This window comes from Chanos chanos, chromosome 1 (assembly GCF_902362185.1).
Source record: "Chanos chanos chromosome 1, fChaCha1.1, whole genome shotgun sequence".
In the NCBI taxonomy this organism is placed as follows: Eukaryota; Metazoa; Chordata; class Actinopteri; order Gonorynchiformes; family Chanidae; genus Chanos; species Chanos chanos.
In genome coordinates this window covers 27,696,604-27,717,304 of record NC_044495.1, presented here as the reverse complement: position 1 = coordinate 27,717,304, position 20,701 = coordinate 27,696,604, and the positions used below count along the sequence as shown (strand labels likewise).

Sequence of the window (20,701 nt, the reverse complement as noted above, 5' to 3'; positions counted from 1 at the left end):
TTTCTTGTAATACAAAAGATTGTATAGTTATAACTTTCAATATAAATGATTACATTGATTCACCCCTATAATAATGAATACATTATTGTTACATTGTTTTTCATGATTGCTACAATGATTATCTTAAGGGAGCATATTATTTCTCTGACAGTTTCTAATCCATTAACTGATAAATCAATACACGTTAATAGCCGTAAATGTATTCAGATTGCTCTGATACATCCAACCCACATGAAAACTAAAGGTAAAGAAGAGATGACTTCTTCAGACTTTGGGATGGCAGGAGACATGTACAGGCATGGCTGGAGAGGAGCTGTTGGAGAAAGAGACAGGTGAGAGATAACCAGAGATAACCTCTTCAGCATTTTGTGTAAAACTTGGCAATCCGCAAAGGTTTAAAAGGGCTTACTGCTGACGACCTCCCTCTCTCGCCCCTGCACTCCCTCTCTGTCACATCTGTATGTTAAATATGTCCTCCATTCATATGACTCCAGTTCTGCCCCCCCCCCCCCAAAAAAAAATGGCACAACATTTACAGATGGATGTGGACCTTTTTCTTTATTCAGATTTGTCTCCAGAAACACAGTTCTTTCACAAGGAAAGAAAAAGGGAAACATTGTCAAAACGCACATTTATTGCACAGTGTCTCTGTTATAAACAATTTTATTGCACAGTGTCCATGAGGATTTTAAGCACTTTGTGTTTTTTTTGTTTTTGTTTTTTTTTAAATAAAGAAGAAACCAACAAAACACAAACGAGGCAGATGTGTCTGTTTCACAAGTCCAACTGTATGAACTGGGAAAAACAGGGACTCTATCTGAGAGAAAAGAAAAAAAAAACATAGAAATCTTCCCGAAAGACTCTCTTTTTACAGACTGCTATTATTTCTTTTTTCTTCTAGCTTTTGTTTCATACATTGTTGAAATACTTTGAAAACACACAGTATGAACATACACAGTTACATTTAAAAGTTGTGTTAGACCTCAAAAATGTTTTATTTTGAATGGGTACTATAACCGAAATTTTAGAGGTATTACTGTTATTATTGAATGAATGTACATATAAACATATATCAGTGGGTTAAAGGGTAATTATTCTAACATTTAAGACTTGTGCATATATTCACGTATATGCATATTGTACATGCCAAACTGACAACAGGGCATATAACCATGAGGTAAACATATTGAACATACAACATCCCTCCTATTTTTATTTATGAAGAACCTTAAGTGATACGAACAACAAATACGGTATCATACCATATGTATTCTAGATACATAAATGTTTCAACCTTTTTCAGCCACTGATGTACTGCACCAAATGAATCTGTATTAATAAAACCTGATATAAAAGATTCTAATGTAATTATAAGATCTTTTATTGTCTGTTTTAAGAGCACTTAGTGAGGGGGATATGGTAAATACTGCAATAGAGCACTCCACATACTGCAACAAGAGTAGTACAATAATAAGCTTTTCACATTGCCTATTTCTTGGTTTATCCTGATGCTAAGGGATATCCTCGAGCCAAAATAAAACTGTGCCCCAAGTCCATGAGTTAGTGATACCATTTCTAATAGAGCAGCAACTTGGTAAAATCTTGAACACACATCTTTGGTTCAGTGAAATACATTAAGGCTCCAGAAAGTCAGTAGTAGTGGAGTGCTAAACAGGCACGAGTTCTAACCATTTCCATAGCAACAGCTCTAGTTTCCCAGATTCAAGTAAACTCTGGATGTTCCTGTATGTCACAGGATGCTTGCGACATGTCCAAGATACTAACCAATTGTCCAGTTGTCAAGCAGTCTTACGGCACTGTTGCACATATAGGTACATTTAGCTGTCATTGTCCTCTGAACCAGCAAAAAAACAGATCTGTTTGGGGGCAGGACTAGGGCTACGTGAGCTGCTGGCCGATGATGTGGAGAGAGGCTCATGAGGGACGTCTGGAAAGTCCCAGCTGTAACCACGGAGACTGACAGCAGAAAATGGTAGATGTTCATCATGTGTCTTGATGGATGTCTGAGTCTCTAGAGATGGTGGAACACTCACACATCTCCGCATGGGGACACTACCAAACAACAAATAAGTACACATGCATGCAGACACACATAAACACAAACCAAAGCAAACAAACAAACAAACAAATGAACAAACAACATCATCATCTAACAAGACATCAACAGTAACAAGATAACACGGCAACAAGAATAAAGTAAGACAACAACAAGAATAAAGTAACACAGCATCAGAATAAAGTAACACAACAACAACAGACTAAAGTTAGAAATAAAATAAGTGTGGTGATCCAGCAAAGGATCAAACAAAGCTCTACTCTTTCAGCCAACGGTTATCTCTCACCTGTCTCTTTCTCCAGCAGCTCCTCTCCAGCCATGCCTGTACATGTCTCCTGCCATCCCAAAGAGCCAGCGTACATCAGCAGGCACTTCAGGGATCCACTCCACAAACCTGCCAAACACACCATCGCACAAATGCTCTCATTGCCCACAGTCCCTCTGTACCACACAAGTGTAAAAATATACCTTAGCCTCCAATACATACAGCTCACAGAGTTTTTCTCTCCGAATGTAGTGACTGTGTATTGTAGTTTTTATGAGGATAAACACAATGCTGAATTCTAAAAGTCTAAGTAAAAGTAAACAGGTGCTGATCTTCAGAAGAGCCACACTGCCTCCACCATTTAAAACCATTTAAAACTAATGGAAATGACACAGAGCAGTAAACAGAATTCAGAGCGCCAGCAGGAGGTGCCACTGTTCAAGGCAACAAGTGATAAACTCTGTTCTCTGCCTTTCAGACACCAAAAACAAATAAAGAAAATAATACCGTCAGACTGCATTGACTACTGATGCTCATTGATATCAGTCCTTAAACACGTCTTCAACCAACAACAAACAGAACCACCACATTTCCCCTCAAAATGGATTTCCGACAATGAATTGTTATGCTCTATCCTGTAGTACGAACAACTAAACACAGAAGTATTTTTGATGAGGGAGGCACTTATGGGTTTTCTGTATTTTCTGCATGAGTAATGGCATTAAATGAACAGGAGAAATGGTGAGTTAATGGGAAGACTGGTGGGCATATCGGACCTTTGTGCAGCTGAGTAGGCTGATTCCACAGGCAGTGTGTAGGGCATCAGCATGTATGAGGCCACTCGGACTGGGAGCAGACCTGTCATCTGGGCCAGTAAACCGTGTCTCTCTCTACAGGCCTCACAGAACACTGTCAAACAAACACAAACACATCTCACTCATGCATTCACAAAATGGACTGCTGATTTTGCTAGAAAATGTTAGGACAGTTAATAGCTGAGAAAAGAGGAGAAGACCCTGTCTTTGTGTTCTCCAGACTTCAGTCTACTTTCCCCTGTTTTCTCCAGCACCTCTACAGCACAGTGAACACTGACCTTTCTTAATGGGCATAGGCAGGTTGTCCACCACCTGCTCATCCAACCACCAGTGGCGCTTTCTCATAAGGCGGAACCTTCGAAGTACCCATTCTTTGGTTGATTCTGTGACAGCAGGTTTTTGTACACTTGGGCAGCAGCAGGTAGGTATGACTTCAGTTAGGGCCAGGTCAGCTGATGGGGATTCCAGCCTTAGCAAATCTGGGGATGATATAATCATCAGCTATCATAATGGTAACTATTGTATTTGCTATAATATCTATGTACATGTACTAGCTGGAAGACTTACTGTTATCTTGGAGAAAACGAAGAGCATCTTTATAGCCACTCTGACACATCTCAGCCATGATCTGCCCAATACACAGTAAAAATAAATAAATAAATACACACATATGTACACATGTTTACAAACAACTGAAAAATACATACACATACGGTAATGTGCATAATATGTAAAAAAGAAAAAAGAAAAAAAGCAGTCATCTGAAACCAGTGGTGGCTGCAACTGAATACAACATTACTCCCCTCCTATAACAAGACCCTTCACATGTTTCACTCATGTACATTTTGATCCTGCATGCCACACATTCCATACCATGAAATCACATATACATACTAAGGGCCAGGTTTACTGCGTATTGCTAAGTATGCTTATGTGTTAGTATGTGTAAACTGTGTGCACCAGGAAAAACCAATCACACTAGCTTTTTTACTAAGATGATGCACGGAGGGTGGCTGGTCCTGGAGACCTGTGTGATTTGCAGGTTTTTGCATTAGTGTGGTTTCGGATATTGTTGTTGGAGCATTGACTGTTTGAGGGTGAAATGTAAAATAAGGTCTGGAGATCAGAAAAAGAGGGTAGATGTCATTTATGTGGTTGGATTTGAGTATTTAACATGGTTTGCAAAGCTGGACATCATAATCAGTGGTGCAACTGCACAGATACTAAGGCACTGGACAGGCAGGTATGAAGTATGTACATATCACAAAGACTATAATTACTGTAACATGAAGATGCTGCTGTTTTCAAAGAACAGAACAAAGATCTCAGAGAACATTCTGTGCTTGTTTGTAAATGCCTTAGGCAACCCCACAGTGGGTCAGGTCAGGGTCGCATAGATGTACGTCGCATAACTGCACATTCACACTGAGGGGGAAGGACTCTGGGAGCGGTCCGTGAGTTTGACATTTGCAAACAATTTTGAAGCTCTAGACAAGACTACACACAATGCTGTGGACCTTCATTCTGAATTACAACAAAAACTTGTCCATATGTATTTATGCCTGGTCTGGCAAAACATATGATCAGAATGACTTTAATCTGAAGGATGGGACTAATAAGTCTTCTTTCCACAGCTACTGGCAGCAGTGTCGCCATATGCTGATTAAGTTTAATCTAAAAGGGGAAATGGACAGCTTGGAGGTAAGTAAACATTAATCTCTATTAGTGCACGTGTCTGTGTAAAGCATTCCTACCTTGGGTTCTGGTGGAAAGAGGGCTTTGCTGAGCCGATACATATTGCCCAGGTTAACCTGAATGCTGGTGTTGGTGAATCGCAGCTCATGGAAACTGGTGGAGTTGTCTTTGGGACAGATGTCACTTTCTCCTGAGAATGGAGAAATGGTAATAGTGTTCTTCAACTCCGACTGGGGCAGGTTGTCACTAATTCCTCCATCCACATACCGCTAAACAGAGGGAGAAATGAAGGGAAGACAGAAAAAAAGACATTAACATGTTTAATCAATCTCAAGTCTTTTTTTAAGTGTATATCTTAAGTGACTGGTGTTCACACTCATAAAATGGTTCAGAGGCAAATGCACAAAAAGGAGAAACATTGAGCCAAAGGGAGAGGAAAGACTAGAAAGACCCATTCATTCCCCATTTCATAAATCATTTCCTAGCTATTTAAGAAATTAAATATGACAATTGCTGTCTGAGCTCAAATAGCTGTGTCCATAGTGCAGTAGGGGAGAACAAATGTTAGGCTGAAAACATCAGGAATTCTTACATTTCTCAGAACAAACACAGTTGGTTCTCTGTGTCCTGTGAGAGCCAAACTAAATCTGGAAAACAACTAAGGCATTTTCTTCTCACTCTCTAATACGCACACACACACACACACACACACACACAACTTGTGACTTCCCACTCCACACACAACTCATCTTCATTCTGAAATATAAAGACACTTAGACTGGGCTATCTTTCAGAAACTCACAAAACAAACTCCTGTAGAATATACATTAACTATCACACAACACAGCACCACACAAGGTCTGGAAAGCAACAGGAATATGCCCTAAAGTTACCTACAATATGGCTAGAGTCCAAATTTCCAATAGGCCCATTCAGAGTTTCATTCTTGCAGAGCAAGTGGATTGGTCCTCCACTCTTACATAATGACGTGATATGGCCTTACTTGTTCTTTTATAGGTCAACTTCACCGTCAAAACGCACAAACACAATCATTTCAACTTTACTTCCTTATTACAAAGGGATATCAAACACTGTGCAGATCTTTTCATGGTAGCAGATATAAAATTAATTTGATAATCAACTTGGAATCATTTGAGGAGATGTTACATTAAACTCATTTATAACTCACTTAAATTAAGCCGAGAAAACTAAATCAACTAAAAAAGAGCTCATTCCTGATGCCCACTAATTATGTCTAACTCTTAATTACATTAAATAAGCCAACAAACACTATTTAGAACCAGTAACATAAAGATGAAATCTATTCCTGTCCTGGTGGGTTGTGGTTGAACTAAAAGCTATTTTTATACATTGAGTCGCTCTATCTCTCCATTTGTGTCATAAAGAAACCTTGGCCTTGTTCAAGCATGCTCTGATATATGGTACACAATGTACAGAGCAGACACTGTCAGTGGGGGAGGGGGAAGTGCTAACACAAACCACTAGTTACACAGCCCTTACAGAGTGCCCCATTACACTTTGCATCCACATATAAGAAAACATATCAGGATTTTTTTCTGATTTTTTCTTTGATCTAAATTGTTTACAACAAGTGTGGTTGTTAAAAATGCCCCAGTGACTCTATTCCTGACCAAAAGTGAGAGCAATCTGGACTCAGTGCCCTAAATATGCCATGAGATTAGCGAGTAAAACATTTCAGTGCCGTGCCAAGTAACAGAAGGCAGCAATCCTGAATGTAACACTGTGCATTGCCTCACACATCAAAACAATATCCTTTCAATTATGACCTTTGACACTTACCACACCACGGAATGCCGGTGGGATCAGACCACAGTAAACAGGGATGAAACAACTACAGATCAGTGCCTGAGAGAAAGGGGGCAGAGAGAGAGAGAAAGAGAAAGAGAAAGAGCAACAGAAGAGAGTTTAAAATGACTGATTCCAGATAAAGCTCATAGTGCAATTTTATTGCGCTCATAATCTTACATGATTATGATGCAACCACAGCTCTAACAACCCATGTCTACATCTCAGAGTAATTATAAAGGAAACTGTTTTGAAAGTGATAAGATGATCTCACCTGGATGAGTTCATCCTTGGAGTCAAAGTCTGACACCAGGACATTCTCCCCGTCAGACACTCTTGTGAGTGAGACACACAGTCGGCCTGAGGCCAGCGTATGTGCATTTTGTGGCAAGTCCCGCTGGAGACCAGTGCGCAACACCTTGACCAAATTAAAGGAGGGGTGAAGTGGTCCCAGGTTACGCTTCCGCGCTTCCTTAGTAAGCTCAATGACGTCCTTACAGCATTTCTCTTTCAGAGACAGAACAGAAAGGACATAGTCAGTGAAACATGGGAGATTCAGAGTCAACACAAGATAGAGGAAACAGTAAAAACAACATGGAAAGAACACAGTGAACACAGCCAGGACTTAAACAACAACAACAACAACTACAGACAGTAAGCACAAAAGAGAGACAATACAGCCAGCAAACAACACATAATATTTTAAATTAAGTAGAAAGAGACAGAGAATAGAGAAGTACAAAGTTTCTGGGACTGAAGAAGTGAGCATATAAACTTCCTGTTTGATATCTGGAGTTTGAGAGGTGTTTATGGAATAACTAACATATGTAATGAAAAAACTGTGATTATATGTAGCATGATGAGACAAAGCGAGTTTATGACAGAGAACAAATAGTTGTTGTAGTGATTATCTTATTCAATTGTGATGGAGTGGCTGTCACGTCAGCAAAGATACAGGAGGGAATGCATGCTGAACCCCAAAATATACACTCGGAGCCCTTAAGTATGACACACACACACACACACACACACACACACACACACACACACACACACAAGGATTATCCAGAGGTTGCTATGTTTTTTCTGAATGATGAACAAGCATTCGATAAGTATGGCCTCTTGATAAGAAATATCAATTGCACGCTACAGATAGCGTTTGATTAGACAACAGCAAAGGTTAATAACTGCACTAAATCAATAAAAGTTAAAAAGTTACATATTAAACAAAAGTGAAGGTAAATAAATATTCCGCCTCCATTTGCCTAAACGTGAATTCTTACCTGACCTGAAATTAATCAAAATTATTTTCACTTCTGTTACCATCCACTCTTACTGTATTTGACAAAGCCGATCAACAAATCATCTTCGCCAAACATCACAATACCATACACCGACTGTCCTAAAACTTCTCCTCTCCACAGAAGTCGGCGGATACATGTATGAGTAGTTTACCATTGTACAGGAAGAGTTCGGTTCAGTATAGGTCTACATTGAGGAGATATGCATCTTTCAGATTTTTAAGTTTAATATTCATTCAATTAAAAATACATCAAGCATCCTGCGACTCTGCAATCGATTTGTCACCACAAATGACTATTATAATAGGCAAAACACTTAAAATCACATGTGACTTAAAGTCAAAACAAGTCTCTTTACAGTTTTCTTTTGAACCAGAGCCCACAGAAATCTTCTTAAGACCCGACGATCTAACCTACCTAGGGATGCTTGACTGGTAAGCATCGACGCAGTCAGCGCTCCGGCCGAGGCCCCATAGATCCTGGTGGCTTTGTGAATGAGATATGGGGCTTGTTCCAGCAAACAGCTGGCTACGCCAACGTGGTAGATCCCCAAAAACCCACAGCCAGCGAAAGAGAGATTCCAGCCTCCCTTTAAATCAAACATCTCGGCAAGTAAACGAATTGTTACAGAGAGGAAGGTGCTGGTTGTTACAGTTCAATCTAAACGCGATCGACAGCAGCGATAAACTCTTTTCATCGCCCGATTCCGGACTAACACAACACATTCGGAGGAGCAAGTCTTCGAGACTCTGTGCTGTTTTCTGACTCAGTTTGTTCACAGTGTAATCTGTCCCTGGGTGTCTCCTGATCGTGTCGCGTGTGAGTGTGGCCAGTGTTCCTGGCAAGTTTTCCTCTGTAGTCTCCACCCATTCGATTTGGCTGATAAAGCAAGAGGTGCAAGCAAGACACGGGATCTCAACCAACCAACCCGAAGGCATAGTTTGTACCAGCCTATATTAGACTTCGCATGCACATTAGGCCACTTGGCATTAAGACGGCTACTTTGTGGTGTTCCGACCGGCCTGAAAAAGTGGCTTAACCCATTATTTAAAGGAACCAGTTCTTAACAGTCTGCAACTGTGTAACCATGCGTACAATTTCTACAAAAACTACTTAGGTTTGGTCCTGAGGGTCCACGCTCAGTGTTTCTTCATTTGTATTCTATGTAGAACAAAAAAATGATGAATAATATTTCTAATATGTTATCCAGAGTACATATTGTACATTCAGAGACCAGCCTATACATTATGCAGATAATTCAGTTAAGATGTTTGGACACAGGCTTAGATAAGTGTCAGCGTAGGCTACTCAAAGATATACACGTAACGATTTATTATTTTTAGAAATATGTCATATTATTTTTTGGTAATGCGTAAGATGTGTTTAATATGTAGGATAAAGTGATATTTTATGCTGAGGTGGTTTAAATATTGTTATTGTTATTTAGCTACTGGTTCTTGCACATACACACATCACGACGACTGTATGTGATATCAAGTGTCAACTTGACTGAAAACAAATAAGCAAACAAGCAAATGAACACAATCGATAGACGCACTTATTACCTAACACAAATCTTTGGCTGATAGCAGCACTGGCTCTGGGAGCCGCCCCGTGGACTGGTGCTGATGCTGCCTCAAGACCGTATCAGCATCATACAGCCGCGCAGCATCGAGAGAATCCCATTACATCACTTCTACACAACGTGATTGGCTGAAGGTCAAGCAGCTTGCTAACTAGCTCGTCTTCGTCAAACATTCAGTGCTGACCGAGGACCAAATGCGTCTTTCTCAACATTAAAAATATAACACTTAGTTTGTAAATTTGTGGTTGTTACACTTTTCTTAGGGATGGCAGAAAGCGAGGTAGATACACCAAGCACCCCGATAGAGTACGAGAGCAAATACTTCGAGCATCATGGAGTTCGTCTTCCTCCTTTCTGTCGAGGGAAGATGGAGGAGATTGCCAACTTCTCTCTCAGAAGTAGCGACATATGGATCGTCACTTACCCTAAGTCAGGTAAACAAAAGAATGGTTCTTTTGATTTAGTGGTTTTGATAAGATTGCGCAGCGGTGCCATCTGGCTATGGAGAATGCCCATATGGTTATTTTTAATGCAGCTACGAACAGATCTCTATTGACTCATTATTTGGAAAGTAGAATATTTTTTTCTCCCAGCAATAAGTATTTACAAAGCAGCAAGTGCGTCCTCCAAGGTCTTTCTCGATGGGTTACCCTGGTTAGCCCATGGGCTACCTGTTTCAATATTTTGTTAATAGTATAAATAAATAAATTGAGAGGATTTGTAAATGCATTGGTATTCAATTCTTGAAATGTCAAAGCAGAGTTGACAACATTACACTGGCAAAGTTATGGGCCTGTTTGACATTTAATCAGTGATCAGTTTTCCGTGGAATAGGCTTATATATTTAATATAGCCGTAAGACTCAAGCCATATGGCTAATTGCATAGAACCCGTATTTCACGACACTACACCGATATTACTTTTTAAGGCTTAGGTTTTGCCAGACCAATTAGATATGTTTCAGTAACCTTCAATAACGATCTCAGAAAACGCAATGAAACGTGCCAAAAAAAAAGTTGATGTTTACATTTTGCCCGCGTGGAGAGAACAGGCGATGCGGCGTACTGCAGAGGTGCCCCATGACGTGCAGTGTTGTCAACCTGCGGAATCACGGGTGGGTCTCAGCAACAACACGGTTACATGGGATAGCGTCCACCTCCCTTCACGCATGTCTGATGGCAATCAGATGAATCATACATGGGTTTATTCAATTAAACACTATTTTTCCAGGCTTTATAGGCAATATGTCTTTTGAATTGTTCAAATGATCCCTGACAGCTAACTACTCCTCTTATTAGCATTTCTCTCCATTTAACCTTCTTTGAAGTGCTATTTACATTAGATCTAAATATACACTGATCCACAAATGCCAGTTCTGCATTAGTGAGTGTTCTTAGTGGTTTATTTTGTCTACTGGCTATGGATGCTTTGGGGCGTATGGCAGACACATCCTGTCTTTCCCTGAATGGATACATTACAGTTGGCCTGGAATGTGATATCATATCACAGAGAGAGAGAGAGAGAGGGTCATTTTTCTAATCATATTCTGCTGCACAACGACATGTAATATATTACAGCTACATGCTACATCCACAGCTCTCCACGGCAGGTCATCTGCTGACTCCTCTATTACCCAGTGAAGCATGTCATCTGGGTCTGTAGGGGGGCTGAATGAAATGCAAGTTTGTGTGTTTTCTGGGCACCACTACTGAAGAAAGCAAGGACAGCGCTCTGTGTGTAGTGCTGACTTTCCATTTCCAGTGTATTACTGTGCCTGAAGAGAGGAGCAAATATGTTCTCATAGCATCTGAAATACACACAAAGTGCATCTGAGAAAGCAGTGAGATTCTAGTGTGGGAATAAACATTTCCAAAATTCTTTGTTTTCAACTTTTTCTATTTCTCATTAATGTACATTCAGAAGAGGACAAACTAATGTGACACTGTTATGAATGGGCAAGGAAGAGATTGGACGCACGTGCTGAACATGTTTATTTAAATCCAAAATCACAGTCATGAACAGGCAGAGTTCAATACATGGTCATCAGGCTATCAAACACTACACCAGAAATCAATAACCAGGAGACAGGAGTGAAAACACAGAAGTAACAGGGACCAAGGACTTGAAACAGGATAAGCTCAGCTCCGTGCACTAATTAAACCAAGAGACTCTGCAAATCCACAAGTCAAACAGAAGGGTATATATAGACTGAAGCAAACAAAGTAAATGGACAGAAACCAGGTTGAACTGGTAGTTCAATGATTAACTGATGAACTGAACTGCCTGCGCAGACTGTTGATTGGAGAGAAGGGGTGGGGTCAGAGATTTTGCTGATTGGAGAGAAGTGGTGGGGTCAGAGATTTTGTTGATTGGAGAGAAGGGGTGGGGTCAGGGATTTTGCTGATTGGAGAGAAGGGGTGGGGTCAGAGATTTTGCTGATTGGAGAGAAGGGGTGGGGTCAGAGATGTTGCAGATGTATACTACTCATTAATTTAATTTGAAATCATGTACACAATCTGTCACGGTGAATCAAAGAAAAAAAAATAGACGACAATACAATGAAAATTGGTTGGGAAGAGAATGCTGGAACCGGTTTTGTACAACCACAACAGGCTGAAGGTGTTAGAATTAGGCCGTGTACGTTTTTTTCTCCCAAGCATACCCTAAGGTATGCACACAGAGAAACTGCACAGCCACAGTGCAGCTTGCCATGAGAAAAGGCAGCAAACATGTGTTTGTCTGTGATGTGAACTGTACATATGGGATTAGGCTCTGATCACCAAACCTTTACCTGCGTGGCTTTATATTAAGTCCTGCTCTTACTTGTGACGAATTCTTGACCATTGCCTCTATTTTGCAGATTGTTACCACAGTCTAATGCATAGTGTAGACTGGTGTTGACTACATCACTGTGAACATTAATTTATGGACAAAGTGTTAAAGGTCCAATGGAATTAGTCAGTCACATTTGACTGATCAGTAGGTTTCAGTGCTGGTGGCATCACTGGACCACTTTGCTCAAGGTTGTGTTTATTACTGTCACTCACTAAACTACTGACTGGCACAATATATTTTCCAACTCCGGTTCTTGGAACTCACTGAATCAAGGATGTAATGTAGCCATATATAAACCTACTTGATTCAAATCTTCCACAAATCATGAAGCAATTGATCAGTTCAATTCAGTGTTAGTCAGTCAGAACCTGACTATGCAGTACAACAGGTATACAGGAGGTTCACAGACTCCACTGTGAGAGAAACTTATAAACACTAAGTCTACAGCTTTCATTATAAGTGTTTGATAGTGAGATCAATACTGATTTCTTTCTATTTTAACTTCGTTGCAGACGAAGATGTTATTTGACTCAATTGCTGCTTACCTCTTACATACTAAAGCTGAGCATACTGTGTTTGAGAGGAACTGAATATTGCTCTAGAGGAATTGAATATTACTCCATAGCATAGTTTGTGTATGCCTTGGCTGTTATGACTTTAAAATGGTGTGACCCTTTTGTCTATTTCACAATGTGCTGCTAGCCAGCTGTGTGTTGTCTGGGACTTCTTCATAAATCATTTAATGATGTAGAAAACAGTTATTGCCTCATGTATGCCTGCAAGCATTTTTTCACTGTTGGGATCTGTTGTAAGTTTTGTGTATTTGTGAGTGTGTGTATGTGTTTCTCAGGCCTTCTTTCACATTTTACATATAAACTAAATTTCTGTCCATTTAATGTTCTTCAGTGTTTTGGAACAGATACTGTGTCATCACTGGTTTACTGACTCTCACTTCTTTCATAATTAGCCAATGAGAACAGAGTCACTGAAGAAACTGAGTGTTGTCCCCTTAGGATAGAGTTTGTTATGTAAAATCATGTGAATAATTTATGAATTGTAATGAGCAGAAATGTGACATCATCACATCACATAACAGAGACTGTAAATATATGAATGCACATCACATAACAGAGAAGGCCTCTGATGAGTGTCGTGAATTTCTGATTATAACTCCTTTTTTTTTTTTTAAATTTTGTTTAATCACGAGCAACAAATCTGAACTTTGAAATTAACACAGAATTAGAACATACTGACAGTGATATTGACAGAGGCATGAATGTCTGATAAGAGCATTTGGCTTCTCCACAATGAGGTTTTCATAAGGTTTTTGAACTCAGATGTGCCTGATCAGTGGTGTAAGAGAAGGCCAGTCTCTCTCTATTTCTCCCTTCTCCCTGTCCCTCTCTCCCTCTCTATCTCTCCCTCTCCATCTCTTCCTCCCTCTGTCTCAAAATGTCTAAATGCCTAATGTTCTTGAACTCTTAAACTCTTTCCCTCTCCATCTGTTATGCGCACGCACGCGCACACACACACACACACACACACACACACGCACACACACACACATTTAAACACCAGCAATGTATAGACAAAGACTATTCTGTGCCTCTCTGAGTTAACTGTCACTTTTCTGATATTATTCATGTGTTTGGACTCCCACACTACATCCTACACTACACAAACAGAATTTATAATTTAAGTGTTGACACTATGCGTGATTAGAGATTGTTATAGTTTTAAATATGTCCTATGTATGTGTTAGCAAGTTATCCTCGCAAGGATGTGCTGCTGTGGGTTATATCATCAGAAATGTAATTGGCCTTGGGATGATGAGATCAAGTACTTTTTGTTTTTTAGCATTTGCTGAAGCCTGATAATTTACTATGAACACAGAAGACACTGTTTTGTTTTGTTCAAACCATGAACTTAATTATACGTCAAGTACACACTATGTGAACTGTGAAATTGTGCCAAAGAGCACTGAAAGTAATTTTCGCCCTCTCATTGGGATTCACAGAATCTTACAGTACAAAACAGAATGTTTTGAAACTGTGTCCCTCTGCATTTTTGGGGGGTCTCTCTAGGAATTGAGTGAAGCTACATCACCATGTTATCTAAACATCATTCAGACGTTTTAAATACCTTGGAAATTGGACAGAGATGCTTGATTAGTGGGGCCTGTGGCATGAACGTTAATTACTGACATGCAAGGATTGGACTTGCATCAGACTCTGATTTGAATTGATGATGTCTTGGGTTTGGCCAGCGAAGATTATAATATGGGTGGCAAGTCAGGGCCTGTTGCATGCAACAAATATAGCAGTGTATTCACAATAAGATTCATGTCTTTCACAAATGTTTAAGAAAAGCAGTTTTAAATCTCTTTTTCTCCCACTGTCAATATTTTTCACAGGGACAAGTCTGTTACAGGAGGTTGTGTATTTGGTCAGTCAGGGAGCTGATCCAGATGAAATCGGGCTCATGAATATTGATGAGCAGCTTCCTGTACTGGAATATCCCCAACCTGGTCTGGACATTATCCAGGTTTGTGCACGAACACACACACACACACACACTCCTCGCGGGATTGTGTTTCACTGTCAAATACCACCCATTTCAAACAAAGAAACCCAACTCTCTAATCACATTTGCAAGTGCGTCGTTTTTAAAACTGAAATGTCATCTATGTTATTAGTCTGAAACCCTAATATTGCAGTAACACTGACATTACTGATGCTGCAGTGTGGAGTCTTATGAGTGATTGATCCTCTAACAGTGCATTTTTCCCCATTTATCACCACAGGAGCTGACGTCCCCTCGCTTGATCAAAAGTCATCTGCCTTACCGCTTCCTCCCCACCGCCATGCATAATGGGGAGGGCAAGGTGAGCGCTAGCACAAATGTGGTTAGATATTGGAAGTGTGCCCTTAGTTCAGAATTAGTATTAAAAAGTTAAAAAGGTATTCAATTAGTATGGAATGTTTTGTCAAAAACCGGAGTCCGTAGAGCTTTTGAACTAGGTATGACACAGCTGAGATGACTTTGTAGGATGACATGGTGTAGTGTGGCCATCAAAAAGCAGAACGGTCTCCTTATACATATGCATATATATATATATATGTGTGTGTGTGTGTGTGTGTGTGTGTGTCAGCGTATGTTCTGCAGAACTGATGAGCATGGTGATTTTCTTGTTTAAAGTTATCGAGTTCATTATTGTTTTATTTTCACAACTGAGATACCAGTATTTATCTCTCTCTCTTTCTGTGTGCGTGTGTGTGTATCCACACAGGTCATCTATATGGCCAGGAACCCTAAAGATCTGGTGGTGTCATACTACCAGTTTCATCGTTCTTTAAGAACCATGAGCTACCGTGGAACATTTCAGGAATTCTGCAGACGTTTTATGAACGACAAGTGTGAGCGATCCTCATCACACATGCACACACATGTGCACACACACATGCGCGCACACACACACACACACATACACACACACACACACACACACACACACACATACGAACACACACACACACACATACGAACACACACAAACACACACGTGCATGCACACTCACACATGCACGTACACATTATTGGAATCATATTATTATCCATCACATCAAATTATTGTAATATTTTTTATTTATATGTACTGCTCTTTCAATTTTCGTTGAATGTTAGAAATGAACAGAGGGTAAAATAAATATAAATGCAGTTATGGGGCCTTCGGATTAAATTCATTTTTAAAGCTAAGATTAACTTAGATCCCTAAGGTCTATAGGGAATGTAATGAAACATTTAATACTCTGTTGCTGCTTTCTCTGAAAGTGTGCAATGAAATATTGCTGCGGTGAATATTGTCAAAGGTGCAAAAGCCATTTGGATTAACTGTTTACATCACATTTTTCTCTCTCTCTGTAAGAACTGTTCTGATTCTCGATTGAAATTACATCTTGGTCTCTCTCTGCTCAAAGTGGGCTATGGATCTTGGTTTGAACATGTTCAGGAGTTCTGGGAGCACCGCATGGATTCAAATGTCCTGTTTCTGAAATATGAGGACATGTACAAGGTACTGTAGACCGCACACACACACACACACACACACATGTACACACACATGTACAGACTCGTGCATGCCTGCACATAGACACACTCAGGCATATATAGCTAGCTTAGAGTTAAGCAGCTTAGTTGTTGAGGAGAGGTCTGTATCGGTGTAGCTATGTTTGTCATTCCAAAGGTCCCAAAATCTATACTTCGAGACTCAGGACATGAATATGCACACACACACACACACACACACACACACACACACACACACACACACACAGACACAGTGAATGAAAGACAGAATGCAGTCCAGAGTTCACATATGTTTGCAACCCACCCACAAAGACATACATGAAGTCACTCAGCATGTTCTAGAAATGCTTCCTCTAAAGTAAGGTATTAATAAGATAACTTACAGCAGAAACAGGACGTTCTGTTCCATCCCTATTTCGCAGTGTCAGATCTGTCTTGTAATGCATGTAACTGTGTGAGAGGTTAAAAGTGCCTATAGATTGAGTGTTCAGGTCTAATACTGAGTAAAGTATAGAAGTTCTCAAAGGATCTTTTGCGCACATATAAAATGAATGAATGAATGAATGGATGAAAATAGGACTACAATTAGTTGAATACTCTGATGTCAGGGCAAATAATTTTTTGCTGTTTTTTTTTAACTGTCTTTTTTCTAGGTTTAGTATATGTGAATACATTAATTTATGTATGATTTTTCTTCCCTCTCTCTTTTTCCTGCCACCATCCTTTCTCTCCCTTTCTTTCTCTCCCTCTCTTTTTCTCTGTGTAGGACCTGGGAACCCTGGTTGAGCAACTGGCGCGTTTTCTTGGCGTCTCTTGTGACAAAGCCCAGCTGGAGAGCATGGTGGAGAGCTGCAGTCAGCTAATTGAACAATGCTGCAACTCAGAGGCTCTGTCCATCTGCAGGGGTGAGAGAGAGAAAGATCTATCTATCTATCTATCTATCTATCTATCTATCTATCTATCTATCTATCTATCTATCTATCTATCTATTTTTGTGTGTGTGTATAAATACAGGGAGAAAGAGAGAGAGAGAGAGAGAGAGAGAGAGAGAGAGGAAGAGAGAGAGAGAGTTGGTGGTTAGGCAGAATGTGTGTTGTGACATTGCGCAGATGGAATGTTACGCATTGAATTGAACTCTCTCACCTCTCAGACAGTAATAAAGAGTGGATAGTGAATGTAGACCATACCAGTGTGACAATGAAAAAGTCATGTGTCGTATGGAGCAGGCCTGAGCTGGCTGTCTGACATACCAGGAAAATGCTCCGTGGGCTGGTGCTGTCTGTGGGCCTCAAAGTACAACACAGCAGCCCTTATTTGAGAATGACTGTTGAAATGATCCTGACTGGTACTGCCATTGCTCTATTCTTGATATAAGCCCACAACAAGGAATGGAGCTGCAGAGCTGAAAAAGCTGAAATCTTTAAAGCCACTTTTGCGAAACTGTCACCTGATGTCATTTTAGGGAAGGACGCTGTGTCAGCTGTCATTAGCCAGCAAAACTGTGGTAATAGTTTTAGTAGTTTGTGTGAGGTGTGTGTGGTTTGGGGCACTTCAGAGGATTCCATATCATCATAGATACAATACTTTTTATAATTCAGCAAAGCATTGTTTCAAAATAGTCTGCAGCTGTTTTATGCTCAAACATGCCCACCAGACAGTAAGCCAGACTGAGATAATGTCTTAAGAAAAATAATAAACAAAAATAAATTGCATTCTCTTGCCTATGATGATGCATCATATAGGCTATGTTAATTATTCAAAAATATAGTCTATTTCTTTTTCCTCACAGTGCTTGTTTAGGCTACTAGTACCATGAAATTCCAAGCCTGCTTCAGTTCCTATCTAACCTTGATACAGAACGTGATTTCTCTCTCAGAAGTATAGCTCTAACATACTTTCCACTTAAATGAACTGGAATTCATATGATAAATCGCAATCAGTATTCATGGAAATATGATTTACGGTTTGTGGATTTTGGTTGAATGTATTCCTGGAATCAGAAGACCACTCACTGAGCCCAGTTTTGTCACACAATGTCACTGCTGACTGCACTTGGACGACCCAATGTCTTATCGATTTCAAACGTCACATTGCCACCTAGAGCCACAGGGACTTTGAGACAGTGACCTGGAAAAACACATTCAAATGCCCAGTGATCTTTAGTCCTGTGTGTGAGTATGTGTATATTTCTGAAGAAAGGTGTCGTGTGTTGTGAGTGCTTGACGAGTCAACGCTGAGCTAACTTTAGGTTATGTAAGGTGTGGTATATCAAACTACAAAAGAAAAAACAAAGACATGTTGCTGATCAGCATATGCATACACACCCGTGTGTGTTGGTCTCGCCGGCTGCTTGGTGCCATCTTGTGATGAAAGAGAATAAAAATGTTCAGACAGACCTTTCCTGATGACAGAAAGCTTTTTAAAGAAAAAAGATTCAATGTTAATTTCATCTGTTTAATCTGGGTTTTTTTTCATTGTGTGTTCTGTTACAGTGTCTGCATGCTCCGATATTAAAGAAATATTAAAATGTTCATTTTATTCATTTTGTCATAAGCACTCTTATGAAAAATTAATCCTTTATGTTGAATCATCATTTTGTTGTTTAATTACATTTTCAGTTATTGTAAATTCTTTGTTTGCATTTTATTTGTTTTTTTTTTCCTTTAGTGCATGGAGTCTTGGCATGCCTTGGTCATGAAAAGATCAACTGTTTACTGTAGGGCCTTAGATGTAAAGTGCACATGGATAGACAGAGAGAGAGAGGGAGAGAGGAGGTAAGTGAGAATACATCAAACCCACCCCCAGAATGGCCTGTCCAGATTTTAAGTATATATCACACGGCCTAAAGGGGGCCAGGTCATGGGTCTCATAGCTCTGTCATCAGAACCATTAAGGTCAATGGACAAACAACCAGTTCAACTTTTGGCCTGTCCTGTTATGCTTCGTTTACTACTGCTTACCACCCTTCTGACTGGATTTAGCAGTAAAATCTTCCCTGAAGACCACACACTGCATTTATATGTAATATCTCGGCATTCCCCTTAGACGAGAGACTTGAGAGAGAGCGTTTCAAGAGCTCTGCTGAAGTTTAGATACTCACTTTTGGTTCTGTTTTGGCAACAGGTCGTGTGGGGTTGTGGAAGGACATTTTTACTGTGTCCATGAATGACAAGTTTGATGCTGTGTACCGACAGAAGATGGGCAAGTCTGACCTGACCTTTGACTTCAGCCTGTGAGAGAGCCGTTACACCCAATGAACTGCCAGTTTATTTATCAATCTGTCAACCAATCAACCTGCACCATGTGACACGTAACAGCCTACCAGACATTCCCTTCTTTGCCCTCCCCCCTGTTGCTGCAGGACCCTATGAGCATGTTTGTTAATGCAAGTGAATGCACTGGAAACAGGAACTGGCATGGCATATAGTGCCATTTGTGATCAAATGAGGGATCAGAGTTCAGAGTTTGAAATTGAAATCTAAAGAAACTGAGACAGGAATGTATGACACAATCATCTGAATTACCTGGGGAAGCTGGGTTAGCTGCAAGCTATGCAGCCAGTCTCTCCTCTAGCTCTGGAGCCCTTGTCCAATCACAAATGGAGCTGTATCTAATGCCTGGTCTTATTTCGCCTGCAACTGCAGACCCATTATACACTTTGTTTGATCACTTCTAGCTTGTTGGTTCTTTTATGCGTTTGATGAAGTTGCTCAAAGTGCTGGACCTCAGTCAGTCTGTTCATTTGTATCATAGTCCAACCATTAATGTTGGAGACAGCTGATCTGAGATCAGTATTCAGAGGAAAAAAACTTCTGCCAGGAGCTTCATTTCATGTTTTTGCAGTATGTTTGTGAACACTATATACATATACAAGGTATCAACAGTTTTTAAGTCTGGTGAGAAGCTTCAGTACAATGTCAGTGTGGCAGTGCTTGATGTACAGAGCTAACTCACAGTGTGCACTCATGAAATGCTTTATTTATTTATTTGTGAAGAATAAATTTAAGCTATTGACCTGAAGGAACCTCACTACTTTTAGAGATGTTATGAGATGATGATGATATGTGTGTGTGTGTGTGTGTTGCTTTGAGGGAGGAGTCTCTCATGGTGACCGGTATCCTGGCTTCTGGTTGACTCTATGCTTCAGGGATTTTAGTGAATCAAAATGAGCAAGACCTTGCCTCTGTGTTAAATGCTGATTGGTTTAGAGCTGTG

At 40.1% G+C, this 20,701-nt stretch overlaps 2 protein-coding genes across 2 annotated transcripts; one reads left to right on the top strand and one right to left on the bottom strand.

Moving 5' to 3' along the window:
- Positions 1–939: 939 nt before the first annotated feature.
- On the bottom strand, positions 940–8,803 carry pnpla3 (patatin-like phospholipase domain containing 3). Its single transcript, XM_030770313.1, has 9 exons — positions 8,398–8,803; positions 6,954–7,186; positions 6,674–6,739; positions 4,912–5,121; positions 3,725–3,785; positions 3,436–3,636; positions 3,119–3,251; positions 2,364–2,471; positions 940–2,073 (listed from the first exon to the last, which is right to left on the bottom strand). The coding sequence occupies exons 1-9, from the start codon at positions 8,582–8,584 to the stop codon at positions 1,839–1,841; spliced, it is 1,434 nt and encodes a 477-aa protein (XP_030626173.1). The 5' UTR covers positions 8,585–8,803; the 3' UTR covers positions 940–1,838.
- Positions 8,804–9,830: 1,027 nt separating this feature from the next.
- Positions 9,831–19,722, top strand: sult4a1 (sulfotransferase family 4A, member 1). Its single transcript, XM_030789231.1, has 7 exons — positions 9,831–9,999; positions 14,814–14,944; positions 15,204–15,284; positions 15,690–15,816; positions 16,378–16,472; positions 17,253–17,391; positions 19,610–19,722. Exons 1-7 carry the CDS (start codon positions 9,831–9,833, stop codon positions 19,720–19,722), a joined length of 855 nt encoding a protein of 284 aa, XP_030645091.1.
- The last annotated feature ends 979 nt before the right edge of the window (positions 19,723–20,701 follow it).